Raw genomic sequence first — 21674 nt, forward strand, 5'->3', positions numbered from 1 at the left:
GCTGTGCCTATTAAAACCAGTAGCCGGCCGGCGCTGCGGCTCACTAGGCTAATCCTCCACCTTGCGGCGCCGGCACACCGTGTTCTAGTCCCGGTCGGAGCGCCGGATTCTGTCCCGGCTGCCCCTCTTCCAGGCCAGCTCTCTGCTGTGGCCAGGGAGTGCAGTGGAGGATGGCCCAAGTCCTTGGACCCTGCACCCCATGGGAGACCAGGAGAAGTACCTGGCTCCTGCCATCAGATCAGCGCGGTGCGCCGGCCACAGCGCGCCGGCCGTGGCGGCCATTGGAGGATGAACCAACGGCAAAGGAAGACCTTTCTCTCTGTCTCTCTCTCTCTCACTGTCCACTCTGCCTGTCAAAAAAAAAAAAAAAAAAAAAGTAGCCAAGAGCCACAATGCCAGCCCCTATGTCTGACTTCTAAAATAAAGTTATACAGGTTATATGTTTACCGGATATTGTCTAATTGTTAGAAAATATGAAGGGGCTGGCTGTGGCACAGCAGATTAAAGCCCCAGCCTGCAGCGCCAGCATCCCATAAGTGCACTGGTTTGAGTCCTGGCTGCTCCACTGCCAGTCCTACTCCCTGCTAATGCACCTGGGAAAGCAGCGAAGGATGGCCCAAGTGCTTGGGCTCCTGCACCCACATAGGAGACCCAGAAGCAGCTCCTGGCTTCGGCCTGGTTCAGCGCTGGTTGGTGCAGCCATTTGGGGAAAGAACCCACAGATGGAGGAACTCCCACTCTCTCTCTCCCTCTCTCTGTAACTCTGCCTTTCAAACAAATAAATCTTAAAGAAAATATGTAAAGGAAAGGCCCTTTGACTACTGAGATGTTAACTTGTTACAAAAAATATGTGTGAAAGTTTCCTGCTGAATGTTTAAAATAATTAAAAGGTTTTAGATTTCCAATTAACATAAAAATTAATTGGGCTTGTCTGACCCAGAACACTTTATGAAGCCTGATTTTTTTACTGAATTATAAGAATTTTATTTCCTGCTCTTATATATGAGTAATGATATAAATTCAACCTTTAACATGTTAGAATATTTTGTCATCACTCAATGTCTTCAGGTAATCATTCTTGAATCTTAGAAATAAAGAGAGATAATCTTTTCTATAAAAGAGAAAAGACTTAAAGTGCTTGTGTCCCACTGGAGTCTTTAGCTGGAAGTGGCAAGATGCTTACGTGCCAGGCACGCAGACACACACCCCTCCGTGCCCGGGTCCTTCCCTTGAAGTGTGTGTCGTCTCTCGGCGTCTTCCCGCACTTCCTCCCGCGGTGTTCTGGTTTTACCTCCGTGGAAGGCTGCGCTGTGATGACCCGAATGTGTGCGTTCCTGAGAGCTGGGGCCTGTTGCATTCACCTTGTTAGCCACAGAACTCTCCTGTAGATGTTTGATCTTAGGTACTCCGTTAGTACTTATCTGAAATAGTTTCCGCAGGATGGGAAGACCTTGCAGGGTCATAGATGCGGTTAGAAGACAATGTCACATCTGCAGGGGTCTTAGGAAGTCTCCTCACCCCAAATGTAGAGACGTGGACTTTGGAAACAGTGTTGATGTAGAAAATAAGATATTTTCTCTTTCATACCTACTAGCAAACGATTAATGATGAAAAGTCTTTAAATCACCTTAATTCTGAGTCAAAGGAGGCATTAAAGGATGCAGAGTTTGGTCCCCTGAAAGCCCTTGATAAGATCTGTGAAGATGACCCCAGGTGGCCCATGCTGGAGCCCAAGGACCTGACGGAAGAAATTGAGGTAGGAGGAGGAGGGCTGCTTTCTTGAAACTTAAGTTGATGTGATTAATTCTTTTTTAAAAAAATATACCTCTCTTTTTAGATTTATTTTATTTATTTGAAAGGCAGAGTAACAAAGAAAACTGGAGGAGTGGGGGGGCACAAGAAGTGGGTGGTGTCTTCCATCCACTAGTTTACTCCCTAAACAGCAGCAGTGGCCTGGGCCAGGCCAAAGGCAGGAGCCTCTTCCAGGTCTCCCATGTGGGTGCAGGGGCCCAAGGACTTGCACCATCTTCCACTGCTTTCTCAGGCCACAGCAGAGCTGTATAGGGAGTGTGGCAGCCGGGACTTGAACCAGCACCCACATGGTGCTTAACTCATTATGCCACAAGGCCAGCCCGTGTGATTAATTCTCAAACAAAGAGCACCGGGACACAGTAGTTCTTGCTTTCCACGTCGTTAGGGCCTTCCCCACGGATGGAATACAGATTCCCTCCTCAGCCGTCTCCAGTGTGGGAGCAGCATAGCTTTGATCACCAAGAAAGAAAAAGGCAGTTTCTGGTTTGGCTGGGTGAGTTAGCACCGCACAGCTAGCGCCCTCTTCAGGAGTTACGCCGCGGTCAGAAAGTAGTACCGAGAAACAGTACCGGGGACATGCCGGGAGGAAGCATTGACGGTGTTCCTGGAGGCCACGCTTTGATTTCGATGGAATGTGGATGCGCACACAGTGGCGCCTCCCGCGACCCCTCCCTGCGTGTCCTGTTTCCCAGGACACCCGTTTCCGTTGCTCTCAGCCTTCACCCCTGCATCCTGCTAAGCCAGTGTGTCCGCTGTTCCAGGCCGTCGCCTGCGATGGTCGTGCGAGCGACAGTGACGGCTGGGCCAGTCCTAGGACACCCTTTTCCTTCCTTCAGAGTCTTATTCGGTGGTAATCTTTTTAAATTCGTGTGACAGCACTTCAAAAAGTTCCTGGCAAAAGGACTTAAAAGTTAAGTTCATTTTCCTGCACACAACTTTGAAACCCACGTATATGGATGTCTACAAAAAGTTCATGGAAAAATGTGTGTTAGGACGAAAACGAGGCAGTGAAATTGCTGTTCTTTCCATGTTTGCCCCATCGATTTAACGCGTGTGCAGGTCGTGCAGCCAGCACCGCAGACACAGTGCAGAAGTGGCCCTGTCACCTGAAATAACTGGTTCGTTACCCCGTCGTCATCGCTCGCTCCACACGTTCTGACCGCTAGGCTCTCCCTCCGTCTAGTTTGGGCTGTTCAGGACTGTCTGTAACGCTTCCAGACTGGCCTGTCACTCAGCATGTGTGACGGTCATCCAAGTTACGTGTGTAGCAGCAGTTCAGAGCGTTGGTACCAGTTTTGACCCACTGAAGAACATTTGAGCTGTTTGAGGCTTGGGGTCACTATGAATAGAGCAGCTGGTGCTAGCGCCTGTGCACAGGGTCCTGTGTGACCAGGACTAGCCTATTGAGCCGTGGCGCCAGCCAGGATTTTTTTTTTTTTTTTTTCAAATATATCCTCCCACTTGCAGCTTTTCATTTTCTTTCACGTAACAGAAGTTTTTATTTTGAGAAAGTCCACTGTGTTAACATTTTCTATTCTGTGAAGTGTTTCACTGTCACTTCACTGACATCTTGAATTCGTTCAGGTAGGAGAGCTGAGGCTTAAGTCTGTGTGGATTTTGTTACAAATGAACATGTGGTCCCGCTCTTGCTAATGGCCCTGGGAAAGCGGGGGATGGTGACTCCTCAGGTGCTGAGCTCTGCCACCGACTTGGAAGACTTGGGTTAAGTCCCTGCCTCTGGTTTTTGCTTTGGCCACATCCCTCCTTGTTCATTCTTTTCCAAAATTTTTGTGAATATTGAGTTTTTCCTTGTAAATTTTAGAATCCGCTTATCTGTATCTTGGATTTTGATTGGAATTATGTTAAATCTGTAGATAAATTCTCGAATTTCTTATTATGAGAACCTAATTACTAATTTGAGAACGTTTTTCTGATGCAGCTATTTCATGTAATGGACCTCTGTATACCACTTTAGCGACATCCCACAAATTTGAACATAGTGTGTTTTTCACAGGGTACTGTGACACAGTGGGTTAAGCTGCCACTTGAGATCTCTACTTTCTATATGAGAGTCTAGTTCAAGCCCCAGCTGCTCCACTTCCAACCTAGCTTCCTGCTAATGCAGACGTGTCAGGTGACGGCTCAAGTGCTTGGGTCCCTGTCACCCACGTGGCAGACGTGGCTGGAGTTTCTGGCTCCTGGCTTCTCCCTGGTCCAGCTCTGTGTGTTGCATGTATGTGAGGAGTGAACCCGAGAGTGGAAGATTTCCCTCTGTTCTCTCTCTCTCTCTCTCTCTCTCTCTCGATGTTGCCTTGCCTGCCTTCCAAGTAGATTAAAATAAACATTTTTTGAAAAAGATGTCCAAGTATTTTGATATTCAATGCGAAACCCTTCATTTAGTTTCTTCTGCAGAATATGTTGTGTTAAAAAAAATTAATGACTTATATTTTATTCATTTGAAAGGCAGAAAGAGACGGAGGTCTTCCATCTGCTGGTCACTTTACAAATGCCTGCAAAAGCCAGGGTTGGGCCATCTTGAAATCATGACCCAGAATTCAGTTCAGGTCTCCCGCATGGGTGACAGGTACCCAAGTACTCGGGGCCACCTCTGCTCCCTCCTACTAAGTGTTGGCAGGAATCGGATTGGAAGTGGACCTTGAACTTAATGCTAGGCATTCCAATATGGGCTGTGGGCATCCTGAGCAGCCTCTTAACTGTTGTGCCAAATGCCTGCCCCTCTTTCTTTTTTTTTTTTTTTTTAATTTCTTATATATTGAAAGGCAGAGTTAGAGAGTGAGATCAATTGATCTTCCAACCACTGTTTTAGTCCTCAGATGTTTCCAGCATCCTGAAGCCAGGAGCCCCATCTAGGTCTCCCATGTGGATGGTCAAAGTCTAAGCACTTGGGCGTTCCAGGTGCATTAGCAGGGAGCTGGATTGGAAGTGGAGCAGCTGGGACTCAAACCAGTGCTTACGTGGGGTGCGGGCCTCACAGGTGGCTGCTTCACCCTCTACACCACAGTGCTGGCCCCACTCTGCCCCTCTTGATTGTTGTGCTTACTCCACACTCAGTTTTACCGTTCAGAACACCCCTGTGGTCTCCCTGGCCTTGCAGCAAGCGAGGGGCGTCTAGCTGCCCAAGTCCTGGAGGAGGAGATGGTGTCTGGAGATCTAACTGCTTCTTAAGGGGCTTGAAATGAGTGCTGTTTCTGTTCCCACTTCACCCCCTCGCTTGCAGAAACCTTGGAGTATGAATTCTGGAGCTTCAGGGATCTGTGGTGTACATTCTAGAAGGGAGAGAGCAGTGAATTGTGTATGCAAACTGCATCTGTACCTGGAGTCGGGAGGCATTACAAACCTACCTTGTAAATGGCATCGTTAGGAGCTGTCAGTGATATTTCTCTTCGGTTTCTGCTGCTTTGTAGGATGAGGTCCCCACTGGAATGCCTTGCCTGGAGTCAGTGACCATAGGTGGCGACGTCTGGGATGAGAACTGGTTACCACTGCAGGCCAAAATGGGGAAAGGGGGTGACACTGCCTCCCACCTGCTCACCTCAGGCCTTGGTGGAGAGGAGGAGTGCCCATCCTGCGAAGAAATGCCTCAGAAGGTTAGAACCTCGGAACAAGAGAAAGCAGACCACTGCCATTCAGTGGCCCAGGCCTTAAGAAAGCAGCACATGAGGATGTATGGGGCCGTAATTCAAAAGAACGCCTGAGTTTTAAAAACGGTATCAGTAAGTAGGGGGAGGGAGGGTGCAGCAGGAGAGCCTAACCCGTGAGCCCGTTGTGCTCTGCCCTCTCTGTTGTTAGGATTTATGTTTCCATTGGCAGGGCCTTAGCTCTCTAAGTAAAGAAGTAAAATTACAGAAATGAGCTTTGTTTCGTTAGCTCTGTAATACAACTTCCAGATTTCTACAACCTGATTATTTGCTAATATTCTGCTACTGTTAGCTAATAATGGGCCTAGCAATATGTTTAAATTTTATTTTCCACTGGTTGTATGAAAGAAGAAATACTTGAAGTTAACTTGTTCCTTAGTATTTATTCCACTTAAATTCTAGGTGATCATGAAAATCATCTGTCCATGAGAACTAGTATGAGAGTGTTAGGAACCGAGTTGTATTTCTTCCTATGGGATGCATGTGTTCATAGTAATTAAAGACGCTGAGTGTGGTCAGTAGAACAAGGAGGAAGGCGCTGTGGGTGCAGAGTGATCGTGGCTTTCCTGGGTGACGCACGCCGGAGCCCTCGTTTGGACATGCGGCACTGCGTCTCAGTCACTGTTGTGGTCGTTCCTGCAGGACGGCTGTTTCTCCACGCCCAGGGATGCATGGGATGACTCGTGGCAGCCCTCAGGCCTGGTAAATGGAGTGAAGGCAGATGTTCCGCGGCCAGAAGGGCCGGGCGCCCAGGAGGAGGGTGCCGGCACAGCTGGGGTCCAGGAGGTAAGTGCTGCGCACGCTGCCCGGACGCAGGTGCGCCAGGAAGCACTGTGACCCTCAGGGAGTGAGGTTGCAGGTAATGCTGCCTCTCCTGGCACTTGGTAGAACTCACGTGAAAATGTATTTGATTTTAAAATTGAAATCAGTTAATTTAGTTACTCATCTCCTGGTGGTGGTGGGGGACCCTGAACGAGCTAAAAGATTGATTAAGCCTCTTACAGGGATAGAGAAAATTTCTATCCCGTGGCCATAAATTTTAAGCTCTCGAGGATTCCAGGAAGGTGGAATAGGGAAAGGACGTACTGCTTTAGGGTAGGAGAACATGGCAGCAAAGAAGTGGAGGAGGTGCGTTGCCAGGGGAGTGAGGGAGAGAGATTTCCAGTGGAAATGTTGCAGAAGGAAGAGGGACACTGTGGATCCGTGGGGAGGGGCAGACGTGGCACACAACCCCCACGGCTGAGAGCTGAGGAAGTGCCAGCCTTGGAGGGCAAGGCGACACCAGACCGCAGCACCCGTGCCGCTGCTGAGACAGCCTGGCGGCCTACGCTGACTGCGTCTGGCTCAGTCTCTTCCCACCCCACAGCGGTGCCTGGCACCTGGCTGGAGAGGGCGCCACTTCGTTAGCAGCAGTGGCTGTGTTGGCTCTTGTGCACCTGCCGAGCAGCTGGCGGTGACGAGGTGCCTCACACCAGCAGTGGCTGCAGCAGCAGTCTTGTCACGTGTGATCCAGGAGTTTTACCAAAGGGAAAAATCCGTGTTCCCCACTGACTTTGGGTCTCGCTGTGGGGAATTAACAGGGGGCTGGGCACCCACTAGGGCTGTGAGATGCCCCCAGCCCCTCAACACAGCACAGGCTCCGTGGCTCAAACCACTGAGGTGCAGAATCCACAGGCAGCTGGCTCTGGGAACGTTTCTGTCTCTCTGTAGACAGATAGGCTAGCAGGGGCGGAGTAGCTCTTCTGTACCCCGTGACTGTGGGAGCCCTGAGTGCCGAGACGGGGAACTTCATGACTGCGTGATAGTGCACAGGATGTAGCTGGGTGTCTGGCAATCCCTGATTGTCCGGGGTGGATCGCTGTGGCGGGATCTGTGCTCACATGAGGACCACACAGATCCTTTGTGCCGTTCATGTGGCAGCACTGGTGAGTGCCGCAGCCACTGTGGGCTAACCCAGGGCATTGGTCACCTTGGAAGAGGGGAGGTGAGGGTGTGATCCCATCAACAGAAGAGATCACACCCTCTCCCCCCACCGCCGATAATAGAGGAGATCCACCATGCCCAACGAGGGCGTCACCCTGGGTACTCACCCCACCCTGCAGCACTGACCAGAGCTCCCTGGTCACACCCAGCACATGCCTCTGGGTACTCACTGAAAGAGCAGACACTCCACTAAGCCACAGAGACATGGTTCAAAGATAAAAGCCATCAAAGGAGAAAACCAGCAAGTACGTCACAAATGCCTAAAATAATCACAGAAATTCAAGGAACAAGAATAATGGAGACAACATAACTTCCCCTAAGGAACATAACAATGGTTTAATACTAGAATATGAAACTGAAGAAATTGATGAAATGCCTGAAAAGGAATTCAAAAGATTAATCATAGGATTACTTAAAAGCAATGAGAAGCAAATTCATGAATTAAAGAAATCCATAGATGACATAGAGGACAAGTTCTCCCATGAGATTGAGATTGTGAAGAGAAATCAAACAAAAATTAGAAATGAAGAACTCGATGTGTCAGATAAAAAATACCGTGGGGAGCCTTAACCACAGACTGGGTGGGGCAGAAGAAAGAATATCTGAGCGAGAAGATAAATCTTTGTGAATTTCTCAGAACAAAAAAGAAGAAATTAGAAAAATTAAAACAGTGTTAGAGGTTTATGGGAGACTATCAGATGACCCAGCATATAGGTTTTATGAGCTCCTGAAGGCATGGAAAGAGAATTGACTAGAAGGCCTATTTAGTGAAATAATTACAGAAAACCTCCCTGATTTGGAGAAAGGGACTTCCTAGTACAGGAAGCATGTAGGACTCCTAATAGACATGACCAGAAAAGATCACCACGACACGTTATAGTCAAACTCTGCACAGTAAAACATAAAGGAAAGATTCTAAAATGTTCATGAGAAATGCCAGATTGCTTTCTCCTTTTTTAAGTTTTATTTTATTTATTTGAAAGAGTTAGAGGGGTAGAGCCAGAGAGAGGTCTTCATCCACTGGTTCACTTCCCAAATGACCACAATGGCCGGAGCTGTGCTGATCCAAAGCCAGGAGCCAAGAGATTCTTCTGGGTCTCCCACATGGGTGCAGGGGCCCAAGGACTTGGGTCATCTTCTACTGCCCTCCCAGGCCTTAGCAGAGAGCTGGATCAGAAGTGGAGCAACCAGGACTTGAATCGGCGCCCATATGGAATGCAGGCAGTGGCTTTACCCGCTACCCCACTATGCCGGCCCCAGACTAAATACTATTTCATGGAGCTCCTGTTGTTCAGTATGCAGCCTGATAAATTCTAATTATAATGAATTTTCTTCTTTATATTAAAGGCAGGCTTTGTAGATGGCTGCTTTGTTTTTGTGGACTTATTTGCTCTCATCTAGATAATTAGAATATGTGGTTTTCAGTAGCATGAAGATTGACTGCCTGTACATGTCTGATATGTGGAGTCATCAAAAAGTTCATGGAAAATGCATACTGTGAAAAAACTGTGCATGGATTGCAATGGTTTGCACTTAAATATGTTTTAACTTAAATGTTTCCCCACAAAATTTATTGAAGTATCCTCTTAGAGGTTTCATCTTTCATAGTAGGGCATAGAATCTGGGCCTATGCCTGTCCTGGGTTTCCATGATTATTTTAAAGGGAATCTTAATGATAAGGTTGAAGCATAAAGAAATGAAATATAAAATACAAAAGCCATTTTGAAAATCAATAAAACTGGTGCCAGCACTGTGGCACAGTGGGTTAATGCCCTGGCCTGAAACACCAGCATCCCATATTGGCGCTGGTTTGAGTCCCAGCTCCTGCACTTCTGTTCTAGCTCTCTGCTGTGGCCTGGGAAAGCAATGGAAGATGGCCCAAGTCTGTGGGCCCCTGCACCCATGTGGGAGACCCAGAAGAATCTCTTGGCTCCTGGCTTTGGATCAGCACAGCTCCGGTCATTATGGTCATTTGGGGAGTGAACCAGTGGATGGAAGGCCTCCCTCCCTCTCCCCATTCCTCCCTACCCCCTCCCTCACCTCCATCCCTCTCCACTCTCTGTGTAACTCTGATTTTCAAATAAATCTTTTAAAAAAAATCAACAGAACTAAGAATTAATTTGGTCAAAAATAATCAAAATTGATAAAATGCTTCATAGATTAATAAAAAAGAGAAGATCAAATAAATAAAACCAGAGATGAAAGAGGAGGTAACTGATCCCACGGGAGTGAAAAATAAATTAATAATTATACAACAAATTGGACAACCCCCGAGAAATGAATGAATTTTTAGTGATATACAAGCTACCAAGACTGAATCAAGGAGTAACATCACACGTATTCTATTTGTGAAAGTTAGTGTAACAGTTTGTGAATGTTGGGGCCAGCAGTGTAGCACAGTGGGTTAAGCCACTGCCTGAGATGCCTACATTTGGAGCACCCACCCAATGACATAAGTAGTGAACAGTGGCTTTGGTGTGGCCCAGACTGAGCCATTGGAGCCATTTGGGGAGTGAACCAGTATATAGAAGTTATCTGTGTGTCTGTATGTGTGTGTCTCTGTCTCTCTCTAACTCAGCCTTTCAAATAAATAAATAAGTCGTAAAACCTTCCATAACAGAAATTGAAAGAATTTCTCACCACCTGTCCAGCCCTACCAATGATACTTACAGATGTGCTACACACAGAAACAGAAATATACTCATCTTTATGAAAGAATGTGAGGTAGATAATCTTCCAGTAAAAGTACAAAGGAAATCCAAAGCAAATAATAGGAATATTTATAGAAAAAATGGCAAGCCAACTCATTATTTATCAATAGTAACCTTGAATATAAATGGTCTAAATTCTCCCATTAAAAATAGACTGGCTGAATGGATTAAAACACAAGACCTATTTATTTGCTGCCTACAAGAAACACCTCACCAACAAAGTCTGAAAAAGCAGTCTGAAAGTAAAAGGATAGAAAAGATATTCCATGCTAATGGAAAGCAAAACTGAGCACGTGTAGCCATCCTAATGTCAGACAAAATAGACTTTAACACCAACAAATGTTAAGAGACAAAGAATGATACTATGTAATGATGACGGGCTTAATTCAACAGGAAGATGTGACTGTAATAAACATATATGCACCCAATGCCAGGATACCTGGCTATTTAAAACAACTGTTAATGGATCTAAATGGAATACACTCCAATAGTGATGGGGGACTTCAACACTCCACTTTCATCAATGGACAGGTAAACTAAAGAGAAAATCAACAAAGAACAGATAATCAACACTATGGACCAGATGGACCTGGTATCTACATAACTTGTCACCCCATAGTTGCAGAATACACATTCTTTTCACCAGTGCGTGGATCTTTCTTTAGAATAGACCATATGCTAGGCCATAAAGCAAGTCTCAGCAAATTAAAAAAAAATTGTAATCATACCATGCATCTTTTTTGACCACAGTGGAATGAAGCTAGAAATTAAAAATTCAAGAATCTCTACAACATAAACACACGGAGACTGAACAACATGCTCCTGAATGAACAGTGGGTCAGAGAAGAAATCAAAAATCAAAACATTTCTGGAGATGAATGAAGATGATAGCACAACATACTGAAACTTAGGTAAGACAAAAACAGTGTTGATAGGTGCAGTAGGTGGCTCCATCGAGAAATTGGAAAGACATCAAGTAAATGAGCTATCAGTGCATCTCGAGGACCTAGAAAAACACCAACCAAACCCAAAATGAGTAAGAGGAAAGAAATAAGAAATAAAATTGGAGAAGAAATATAGATAATTGAAAGAAGAGGTATAAAAAAATCAGTGAAATGAAGAGCTGGTTTTTTGCAAAAATAAAATTGATACACCATTGGCCCAACTAACAAAAAAAAATGACCCAAATTAGTAAAATCAGAGATACAAAAGGAAATGTAATAATGGCTAACACAGAAATAAAATCAAATTCCTGCAAAGAGCTGTATGCCAGCAAATTGGAAACTCTAGAAATGGATAGATTCTAGACACATACAACTGACTAGAATTTAGCCCTGAAGACATAGAAGACCTAAATAGACCAATAACCGAGATGGAAATTGAATCAGTAATAAAGACCCTCCCAGCAAAGAAAAACCCGGGAATGGATGACTTCACTGCTGAATTCTCTCTCTTTTTTTAAAAGATTTCTTTACTTGAAAGTCAGAGTTACACAGAGAGAGGAGAGGCATAAAGAGAGGTCTTCCATCTGATGGTTCACTCCCCAATTGGCTGCAACAGCTGGAGCTGCACTGATCCGAAGCCGGGAGCTTCTTCTGGGTCTCACACATGGGTACAGGGGCCCATGGAGCAGCCAGGTCTCAAACTGGTGCCCATGTGGGATGCCGGCACTTTAGGCCAGGATGTTAACCCACTGCATTACAGCGCTGGCCCCTTCACTGCTAAATTCTAAGACTCTTATAGAGGAACTATTCTTCTCTAGCTATTCAGAATAATTTAAAGCAAGTAAATCCTCCCAAACTCCTTCAATGAAGCCTATGTCACTTTAATTCCTAAACCAGAAAGATAAAACAGAGAAAGAAAACTATAGACCGATATTCCTGATGAACATAGTTGTAAAAATTCTCAACAAAATACTAGCCAATCAAATCGAACACATCGGAGCAATCATTCACCTGGACCAAGTAAGATTTATCCCTGGGATGCAGGGATGGTTCAGCTTTCACAAATCAATAAATGTGATATATCATATTAACAAATTGAAGAATAAAAACCATATGATATTCTGAATAGATGCAGAGAAAGCATTTGATAAAATACAGTATCGTTTCATGATGAAAACCTTAAGCAAGTTGGGTATAGAAGGAACATTGTTCACTACGATCAGTCAAGGCAATTTATGACAAACAGCCAGCTTCTTATTAAATGAGGAAAAGTTGGAAGCATTTCTACTAAGATCCAGAACCAGATAGGGATGCCCACTTTGACCATTGCTCCTCAGTATAGTCCTAGAAGCCAAAATAGACAAATGGGATTATATCAAGCTGAGAAGTTTGTACTGTAAAACAAATGCTCAGAAAAGTGAAGGGGAACTGACAGAGTGGGAGAAAATACTTACAAACTATGAAACTGATAAAGGATTAATATCCAGAACATATAAAGAACTCAAGAAAACAGCAAAACACACAATCCAGTTAATAAATGGGCAAAGGACTTAAACAAACATTTTTCAAAAGAGGAAATTGAAATGGCCAACACACACCTGAAAAAATGCTCAGGGTCACTAGCCATCAGGAAAATGCCAATCAAAACCACAGTGAGGTTTCACCTCACCGCAGTTAGAATGGCTTTCATATAGAAATCAACAAATAATGAACGCTGGTGAGGATGTGGGGAAAAGGTACCCTAATCCACTGTTGGTGGGAATGTGAACTGGTATAGCCACTGTGGAAGACAGTTTGGAGATTCCTCAGAAACCTGAATATAGACCTACAATACAATCCAGCCATCCCACTCCTGGGAATTTTATGAAATGAAATATGAAAGAGTTATATGTTCCCCCATGTTTACTGCAGCTCAATTCACAATAATTAAGATATAGAATCAGTGCAGATGTCCGTCAGCTGACGATTAAAGAACATGTGATATATATACACTATGGAATACTACTCAGTCATAAGAAGAAGAGTGAAATCCTGTCTTGCAACAAAACAGTTGCAACTGCAAACCATTATGCTTAGTGAAGTAAGCCAGTCCCAAAAAGACAAATATGTTTCCCTGATCTGTAGTAACTGTTAGTGTACCAACAGTGTGTATTGGAGTGAAGTTGACATTTTGAACTTTCTGATTGTTCCTGGCCCTTGTCTCTGGTGTTGAGGAACAGTGACTTTTTTTCTTCATGCTATTTGTTGAACTCTTTACTTAGTGTTGGGTTAAACTTAGGAGTATAACATAAACTGAAAGTAGATCATTATAAAATAGAGGGATTAGAGGAAGGAGGAGAAGGGTGGGAGTGTGGGCGGGAAGGAGGATAGGGTAGGAAGTATCACTGTGTTCTTGAATCTGTTTATATGAAATGCATGAAATTTGTATACCTCAATTTTTTTTTAAAGAATTTAAGCTCCCAGTATCCATCTTACAATGTAGACCAGTTTCTTCTGTCGTGTTCCTGCGGTAGACGGTAGTGTCTGGCACGTAAGCCATCTGTTCCATGTTTCTCAAATACACTGAGCATCCTGACGTAGGGCGGTTGTGTGGGTCCTGAGAGAGGACTACTGGGCCCTTTCCTTCAGTGTGCTGCGTGGGAAATCAAGGGCTGGGGTTTAAAGACTGCCGGAGAGCAGACTTGGCAGAGACGCTCCTGAGTGATGCCTGCCGCACACAGTGTGATGATGAAGTCATGTGTGTCACGTGTGTCCCTGGAGCAGCGTCCCTTGGCAGAGACGCTCCTGAGTGATGCCTGCCCCGCACAGTGTGGTGATGAAGTCATGTGTGTCATGTGTGTACCTGGAGCAGCGTCCCTTGGCAGAGACGCTCCTGAGTGATGCACGCCCTGCACAGTGTGGTGATAGTCATGTGTGTCATGTGTGTGCCTGGAGCAGCGTCCCAGAAATGTAGGTGACTTAGGACATGGATTTAATTTTAGGATAACATATGCTTTTATATCTTGTTTCTCTTCTAGTTTTTTTTTTTTTTCAAAAAGTTTTCCTTAAATGTAATTCTAATACTATTTTGATTCACTATTTAAAGTGTGTAATTCACTGTGGTTTTGTATACACAGCATCACCTTGAACATTTTAATCAGCCTTCCCTCCTCCCCCCAGTAAACCCAGCATAACCATTGACGGTCACACCCCTTTCCCATCTTCCCACAACCTTAAGCAACTTTAATCTGATTTCTGTCTGCATATTTGCCTGTGGTGGAGAGGTCCCATAAATGTCACATGGCAAATGGTCTTTGGTGATTGTCTTCTTTTGCTTACTGTAATGTCTTCAATAAGGTCCATCCACGTGGTAGCATCAATCAGTACTTCATTCTTTCTTTTTTCTTTTCTTTTTGGCAGACAGAGTTAGAGAGACAGAGAGAAAGGTCTTCCTTCCGTTGGTTCACTCCCCAAATTGCTGCTACGGCCGGCGCCTGCACCAATCCAAAGCCAGGAGCCAGGTGCTTCCTCCTGGTCTCCCATGGGGTGCAGGGCCCAAGCACCTGGGCCATCCTCCACTGCACTCCCTGGCCACAGCAGAGAGCTGGCCTGGAAGAGGAGCAACCAGGACAGAATCTGGCGCCCCGACCGGGACTAGAACCTGGGGTGCCGGCACCACAGGCGGAGGATTATCCTAGTGAGCCACGGCACCAGCCATTATTCTTTCTTGTTAATGTGAATCAGTACTTCGTTTTTTTTGTTAGAATAATATGCCCCTGTGTGATAAACCACATTTCACTTATCCATTCATCATGTGACAAGAATTTGGGCTGTTTTCATACTTTGGCATTTACAAATAATGCTAAGCGCATTCAAGTACAAGTTTCCATGTGGACTTATATTTTTGCTTTGTTTTTTAGATATACCATTACGTAGTAGAATTTCTAGGTTATATAGTAACTTACTTTAAAAAAAAAGATTTATTTGAAAGGCAGTGTTAGAGAGGGAGGAACAGAGAGGTCTTCCTTCCACTGGATCACTCCCTAAATGGTTGCAGTGGCTGGAGCTTGGCCAGACTGAAGCCAGGATGTTCTTCCAGGTCTCCTACATGGGTACAGGAACACAAGCGCTTGGGCCATTTTCCGCTGCTATCCCAGGCACATCAGCAGGGAGCTGGATTAGAAGTGGAGCCGCCCAGCAGCCATACGCAATGCTGGTGCTGCAGTTGGTGGCTTGACTTGCTACACCACAGCACCAGCCCCTATACCATTTTTTTTCTAAAGATTTTATTTATTTAAAAGCAGAGGGGCTGGCATGTGGTGTAGCAGGTAAAGCTGCCATCTGCAATGCCGACATCCCATATGGGCGCTGGTTTGAGTCTCAGCTGCTCCACTTCTGATCCAGCTCTCTGCTATGGCCTAGGAAAGCAGTAGAAGATGGCCCAAGTCCTTGGGCCCCTGCACCCACATGGGAGACCAGGAAGAAGCTCCTGGCTCCTGGCTTCGGACTGGCGCAGCTCCACCATTGTACCAGTGGATGGAAGATTCTCTCTCTTTCTGCCTCCCCTTCTCTCTTTCTGTAACTCTTTCGAATAAATAAATAAATCTTTTTTTTTAAAAAAAAGCGACAGAGATGGATATTCCATCTGCTGGTTCAGTCCTCAAATGTCTGCAACATCTGGGCCTGAACCAGGCTGAAGCCAGGAGCCTGGAAGTCCATCAAGGTCTCCCAAATGGGTGGCAAGAGCCCACATGCTTGGGCCATCCTCCACTGTTTTCCCATGTGCATTAGCAGGGAGCAGAAGCAGAGCAGCCAGGACTTGGACTGGCACTCTGATATGGGATGCCAGCTTTGCAGGCAGAGGTTTAACCTGTGCTACAATGCCAGCCCATTTTTAACACTTTGAGGAGCTGCCATACAGCTTTCCAAAATAGCTGCACCATTTTATCTTCCCACTAGCAATGCAAAAGGTTGATTTCTCCACATGTTCACCAACATTTACCTTTGTTCGTGGCCACATTGGTGGGTGTGACAGGTGTCACATAGTGGTTTAGGCTTGCGCATCCCCAGTGGCGGTGATGTTGAGCGTCTTTTCGTGTGCTTATTGGCCATTTGCTTATCTCCCTTGACAAAATCTCTGTCCTGATCCTTTGCCCATTTTTTAGTGGGTTGTCTTTTTATTCAGTTACAAAGACAGATATTGTATCACAATGCCTTTATCTAGGAATATTATTTTCAAAATTTTTTCTGCTATTGTGTAGGTTGTCTTCACTTTCTTGATGGTGTCCTTTGTCGTACAAATGATTTTTATGAAATATGATTGATTTTTTCTTTGGTTGGTTGAGTTTTTGGCTTTTCTAGAAACCATTGCCTAATCGTACATTTCAGAAATTCGCACTTGCGTCTTCTGAGAGTTGTATGGCTTTGGCTGTCATATTTCAGTCCATGATTGACCTTGAGGTACTTTTTTGTTCTTTGAGTAGGGGTCCAGCTTCATTATTTTGCATGGTGGACATTCAGTTGTCCCGGGTCTGTGTGTTGAAAAGATGATTCTTCCCCTAAAAATTGCTTGGTTACCTTTATCAAAAAGTAACTGACCGTGAGTTGGGGGTTATTTCTGGACTCTGAGTGCTGTCGTCTGCTCCTGTGCCAGTCCCGTGTGGTCTATACTGTAACTCTTTAGCAAGTGAGATTGGGCCGTGAGAGTCCTCGGACCTTTCTTCGTGTGGTTGTGTAGCACTCGATGCCCCGTGAAGAGCAGGGGCAACAGGGCACCAGCTTCCTTGTGTCACACGGAATCTCCCAGCACACGCTACTCCTGAAGAAAGTCCTGTGGCTGCTCTTCTTCTTCCCCGTTATTAGACAGCCGAGGTTTGAGCCTCTCAGTGTGGAGGCAGAAGTGAGAACCTACCTGCAGCAGGTCGTCTGACTTTGGGCTGAAGGCGTTCTCCTTCCTGGGTCTCACTGGCTCTCACTCTGATGTCTCGGAAGATGGCCTTGTGTCGTGTGGTCTTACACTGACGTCCTGCGCTCTGAGGAGGTGGAGTTCATTGTGCTTCCGCTGGCTGCTGACGACTCCAGCTGTCCTGGGGCGGCTGTGTGCATGGTGAAGCTAGGGAAGACCTGCAGTTTGTGTGTGTGTGTGGGGGGGGGCTGTGGGTCTTGCGTGGAGCTTGTGGGGTCAGATCTCTGTTGTAGCATTGACCCTTCCGCGTCAGTTCCAGAGACACTGGCTGCGCACGAGCACATTTACTGTTAAACTGTGCACCGTTGTATCTCTGAATCCTGACCCACAAAACACTCTTGCGAGTACAGTGCCGTGAGTGGGAAAACCTGGGTACTTGTGTTTCTTGTAAGCAGTTGCATCTCCGGACACAAAGTGGAGGGTGTGCAAGAGGAGTTAAAGATGGAATGCTGGGGGGCCGGCACTGTGGCTCTGTGGGTTGAAGCCCCGGCCGGCGATGCCAGCATCCCATATGGGTGCCAGTTCGAGTCCTGGCTGCTCCACTTCTGATCCAGCTCCCTGCCATGGCCTGGGAAAGCAGCAGCAGAAGGCCCAAGCGCTGGCCCCTGCACCCACGTGAGAGACCTGGATGAAGCGCCTGGCCACTGGCTTCAGCTTGGCTCGATCCTGGCTGTTGGGGCCATTTGGGGAATGAACCAGCAGATGGATGATTCTCTCCCTCCCCCTCCCCCTCCTCCTCCCCCTCTCACAAATGAATAAGTAAACCTTAAAAAACAGTTGCATGCCGGAGTGAAATTTGGAACAGAAAAGGGTCCTGGAAAGGCTGCCTTCTAGAGACCTCCTCAAAAGACAAGAGGTGCGAAGGGAACCCTGAGGAACAGGAGTCTAACAGAAGCTGCAGTAAACAGATGTCTGCACTGGACAGCTCCCTTGTCAAGGGACAAGGGACGGGAAAGGGAGTGGTAGGTCTGCCCCGCCTGTGGTAGCGAGAGCTTGGAGATAACCTTGGGCTTTCTCTGCGTCCGTGGAGAAGCAAACTCAACAAACAGGCGCCCTTTCTTCCTGCTGAAGGCAGTGATGAGTTAGGGCTCCAGAGAAAGTACGTGAGAAACCTTTCCTTTAGGGAGCCATAGGCCAGGCCAACTCCGAATTACGACAGTGGCAGATGGACCTCCCGAGTTTTAGTGTCCGCTTGGCATCAGTGAGAGTACCTGTGGCTCATCAGAACACAAATCACTGAGAGACAAATAATAAGTCCACATCAACCGTTCAGCCAGGAAAACCAGAATGCAGCTACTCCAGAGCTTACCCGTCCATTCCAGGCGTCTACCTGGCCCCTTTTCTTACCAGTTCGGAGACACCTCTGTTTGCGCTTCTGGAAGACTGCAGCGTTGTTAGGGACCAGACGCGGTTCTAGGGCCTTGACGTACATTCACTCGTTGAGTCCTGGCAGCAAGCTAAGCTGGAAAGTTCTATTATTATCCCCCTCTCACCGATGCCAGAAGCGAGCCCCAGAGAAGTGACTCACCCAGGGTCACGCGGGTATGAAGTGCAGAGCTCGGATCCAGCCAGTGCGGCTCGAGTGTGCGCTCTTACGTGCCGTGCTAGATCATTTGTGATTTGGAACATCAAAGGCCTTCGGTGCTTGTAAGATGCGTATACAGCAGCAGAGGTACTCTTGCTGTGTACTCTTTGTTCTGAGTGACCTCTGGGCTCTGAGTGCCGTGTTGGTGCAGTGTAAGAGATGTGTATCTGTCTCTGCTCCTCCCCCTCTCCTCCATGTTTTAATGAAATGAGGACTAAGGGGTATTATAATAGTAGCTTTCATTCTTGGCAAGCTTGCCTTTGGAAGAATAATTTGGACCCAGAATTAAACTCAGCCAGCTGCAGGCAGAGAAGCTAGGGGCCCTGGCCTCTTCATTCTGCTTAGGTGTGCAGGCCCGTCTCTGCTGACTTGTGAGCTGTGCAGCACGGGACAAGGCCACACCAGAGTGACTTCAAAAAAAAGTTATTCATTTTGTATGTATTTGGTAGGAAAGAGACAGAGCTCCCGTCCACTGGTTCACCCCCAAGTGCCAGTAATGGCTGGGACTGGGCTAGGGCTGAGGCTGGGAACTGTGTCCAGGTTTCCCGCGTGGGTGACGGGAACCCAGCTACTACCTGTGACCTCCCAGGGTGTGCAGTAGTGACAGTTGGAATCAGGATGTGGCATCTTAGGTGGCATCGTGACTGCTGGACTAAGCACCTGCCTCCTGGACCGGTACCCATAGTACATGAGTTCTGCCCAGCACAGAAGCCTGGCCTAGTAGTTGCCACCCTGTTGAGCCCCTCCCTCAGGTGAGTGTGTGGGCATGGAAGTGCGGATTCTCCCCAGGAGTTCCCCAAAAGGCTGGTGGGTGGTCGTCAAAGTTGTATCATAGGCGAGAGGGGAGGCTGGGGGAACACAGAAGCTTCCCCCAGCATTGGGTTTCAGAGGTTGCTTGCTGTTTAAAACACCTTTAACAGAAAACAGATTTATGGATTTATTTTGAAAGAGAGATCTTGTATCTGCCAATTCACTCCCTCGATGGCTGCAGTGGCCATGCTGGGCCAGGCTGAAGCCAGGGGGTTCATCTGAGTCTCCCCTGTGGGTGGCAGGGACCCAAACACTTGGGCCATCTGCTACTGCCTTTCCCAGGCCGTCAGCAGGGAGCTGGATCAGAAGTGGAGCAGCCAGGACACAAACGCGCCAGATCTCAGGTGGCGGCTTTACCTGCTATGCCACAACACCGGCCCTGAGGACAGAGTGGATGTTCAAGGTCATTTATAGTTTGTTTCAGTGCTGCAGTATTTTCTGCCTGGCCTGGCCTGATAAAGCTGCCCGTTCTTGATGTAACCCAGAGGGCATCCATGGCTGTAAGAGAGGTAGCATTCTTTATCTCCACCCCTAAGGGACACAGATGATTTGCCCAGGGAGTGCGGAGAGAGAAGGCAGGGTTTTCCTTTTCTCTTAGACACAGTTCTGCAGGGAGGAAGCTGGGGAGGAAGAGGATGCGAGGATCTCGCGCCTTGCCCTTCCTCCCTCCGATTCTCTGGGTTGTTGGGATCCTGACGACCTGCTGCTGCTCTGTGGTGTTTGCCAGAGCCGCACCTTGCACAGGTGTGTCAGGGGCACGTTAGATACAGCCTGAAGCCCTCGCGTGTCTTTGGGCTTCCCAGCGGCGTTCGAAAGCATCTGACGTTCCCACGTGCCTAGAGAGCATCAGACGTTTGTCGAACGTGTCAGGGTCTCCATCGGGGTTGCCCTGGAAGGAGGTGGTGGAAGTAGCCCGCTGAGAATGTCAGAGAAAGCAGCCGAACCGCGGCTGCTGCCAGGGACTCCCTGTGCTTGGACCAGGAAACAGGTAAGAGAGGACCCGAGCAGCCCCGAAAGGTGTGCGTGCAGCCCGGACCTCCCCCAGGTGAGAATTGGAAGAAAACCCGAGGAGCAGGATGGCCCCTGAATGGGGCTGAAATGGTGCTGTGACGGAAAACCAAATAGATTCACAGAAAAAGTGCGTTCATTCGGGGCCCTGTGAATCAGTGGTGAGAAACTGATGACATTTTCAACAATTTTTCCTAAATAGGGAAAAAATAAGCAAGTATTGGGGTGGCGTTTGGTGTAGCAGGTCAAGCTGGCACACTCCATGTTGGAGAACCTGGTGGAGTCCCAGCTACTCCACTAACAATCTAGTCTCTGCTGATGCACCTGGGAGGCTACTGATGCTGACCCAAGTACCTAGGTCCCTGCCATCCGTGTCGCCCATGTGGGTGGGAGAGCCCCAAATACTTGAGCCGTCACTTGCACCTCCAAGGGTGTGCATCAGCAGGAAGCTGGAATCAGAAGTAGAGCTGCAACTTGAACCCAGGCACACCTGTCTAGCACATGGCCTTCCCAGGAGGCATCGTTACTGTTGGCCCAGTCCCTCCTTCATATTTTTTTAAAGGTTTGTTTATTTATTTATTTGAGAGTATTCGAGAGAGAGAGGTCTTCCATCTGCTGGTTTACTCCCCAGATGGCCGCAATGGCTGGAGCTGTGCCAGTCCAGAGCCAGGAGCTTCTTCTGGGTCTCCCATGCAGGTACAGGGGCCCAAGGACTTGAGCCATCTTCCACTGCTTTCCCAAGCCACAGCAGAGAGCTGGATGGGAAGTGGAGGAGCTGGGACTTGAACCAGCGCCCCTATGTGTTGCCAGCACTGCAGGCGGCAGCCCCCCTTCATGTTTAACCATGCACTTATGCTCCGTGTGCTCATCCTTCCTTCTCTCCTGTCTTCACACGCTCCTGCTGCGGACCACTGGCTTCTCCCCGAAGAACCGCAGACCTCTCAGGGCTGTTTCTTGTACCGTTCTTCTGTATCTGCTGACAATGAGTGTTCGGATTCTTTGGGTGGTGTCTTTATTTAGCCTTCCTTTTGGATGGGTTTTCCCCGTGTGTGGAATCTTAGGCTTCCACTCTTTTCTTTCTGCCCTTTGAAGATGCCACTCTGTTATGTTCAGCTTCTGTTGAAATGTCACCTGTCAGTTGTCACTGCTTGGAAGGCTATGTCTCTTTTCTCTGGCTTCTTTTAAGCTGTTTGTCTTTAGTGTTGGCTCTCTGATTAT

The 21674-nt window shown here is 47.1% G+C and overlaps 1 protein-coding gene across 4 annotated transcripts in view; it reads left to right on the forward strand.

Annotated features, from left to right (window-relative positions):
• The window catches only part of TDRD5 (tudor domain containing 5), a 107367-nt gene that overhangs the window by 59510 nt on the left and 26183 nt on the right, over positions 1–21674 (forward strand). For all 4 annotated transcript variants that reach the window (XM_051858243.2, XM_051858241.2, XM_051858244.2 and 1 more), the window contains 3 exons: positions 1595–1756; positions 5238–5420; positions 6114–6257. In XM_051858243.2, coding sequence (XP_051714203.2) covers positions 1595–1756; positions 5238–5420; positions 6114–6257 — 489 coding nt within the window. The remainder of the gene's footprint in view (positions 1–1594; positions 1757–5237; positions 5421–6113; positions 6258–21674) is intronic.

This window comes from Oryctolagus cuniculus, chromosome 7, assembly GCF_964237555.1.
Source record: "Oryctolagus cuniculus chromosome 7, mOryCun1.1, whole genome shotgun sequence".
NCBI classification, from domain to species: Eukaryota; Metazoa; Chordata; class Mammalia; order Lagomorpha; family Leporidae; genus Oryctolagus; species Oryctolagus cuniculus.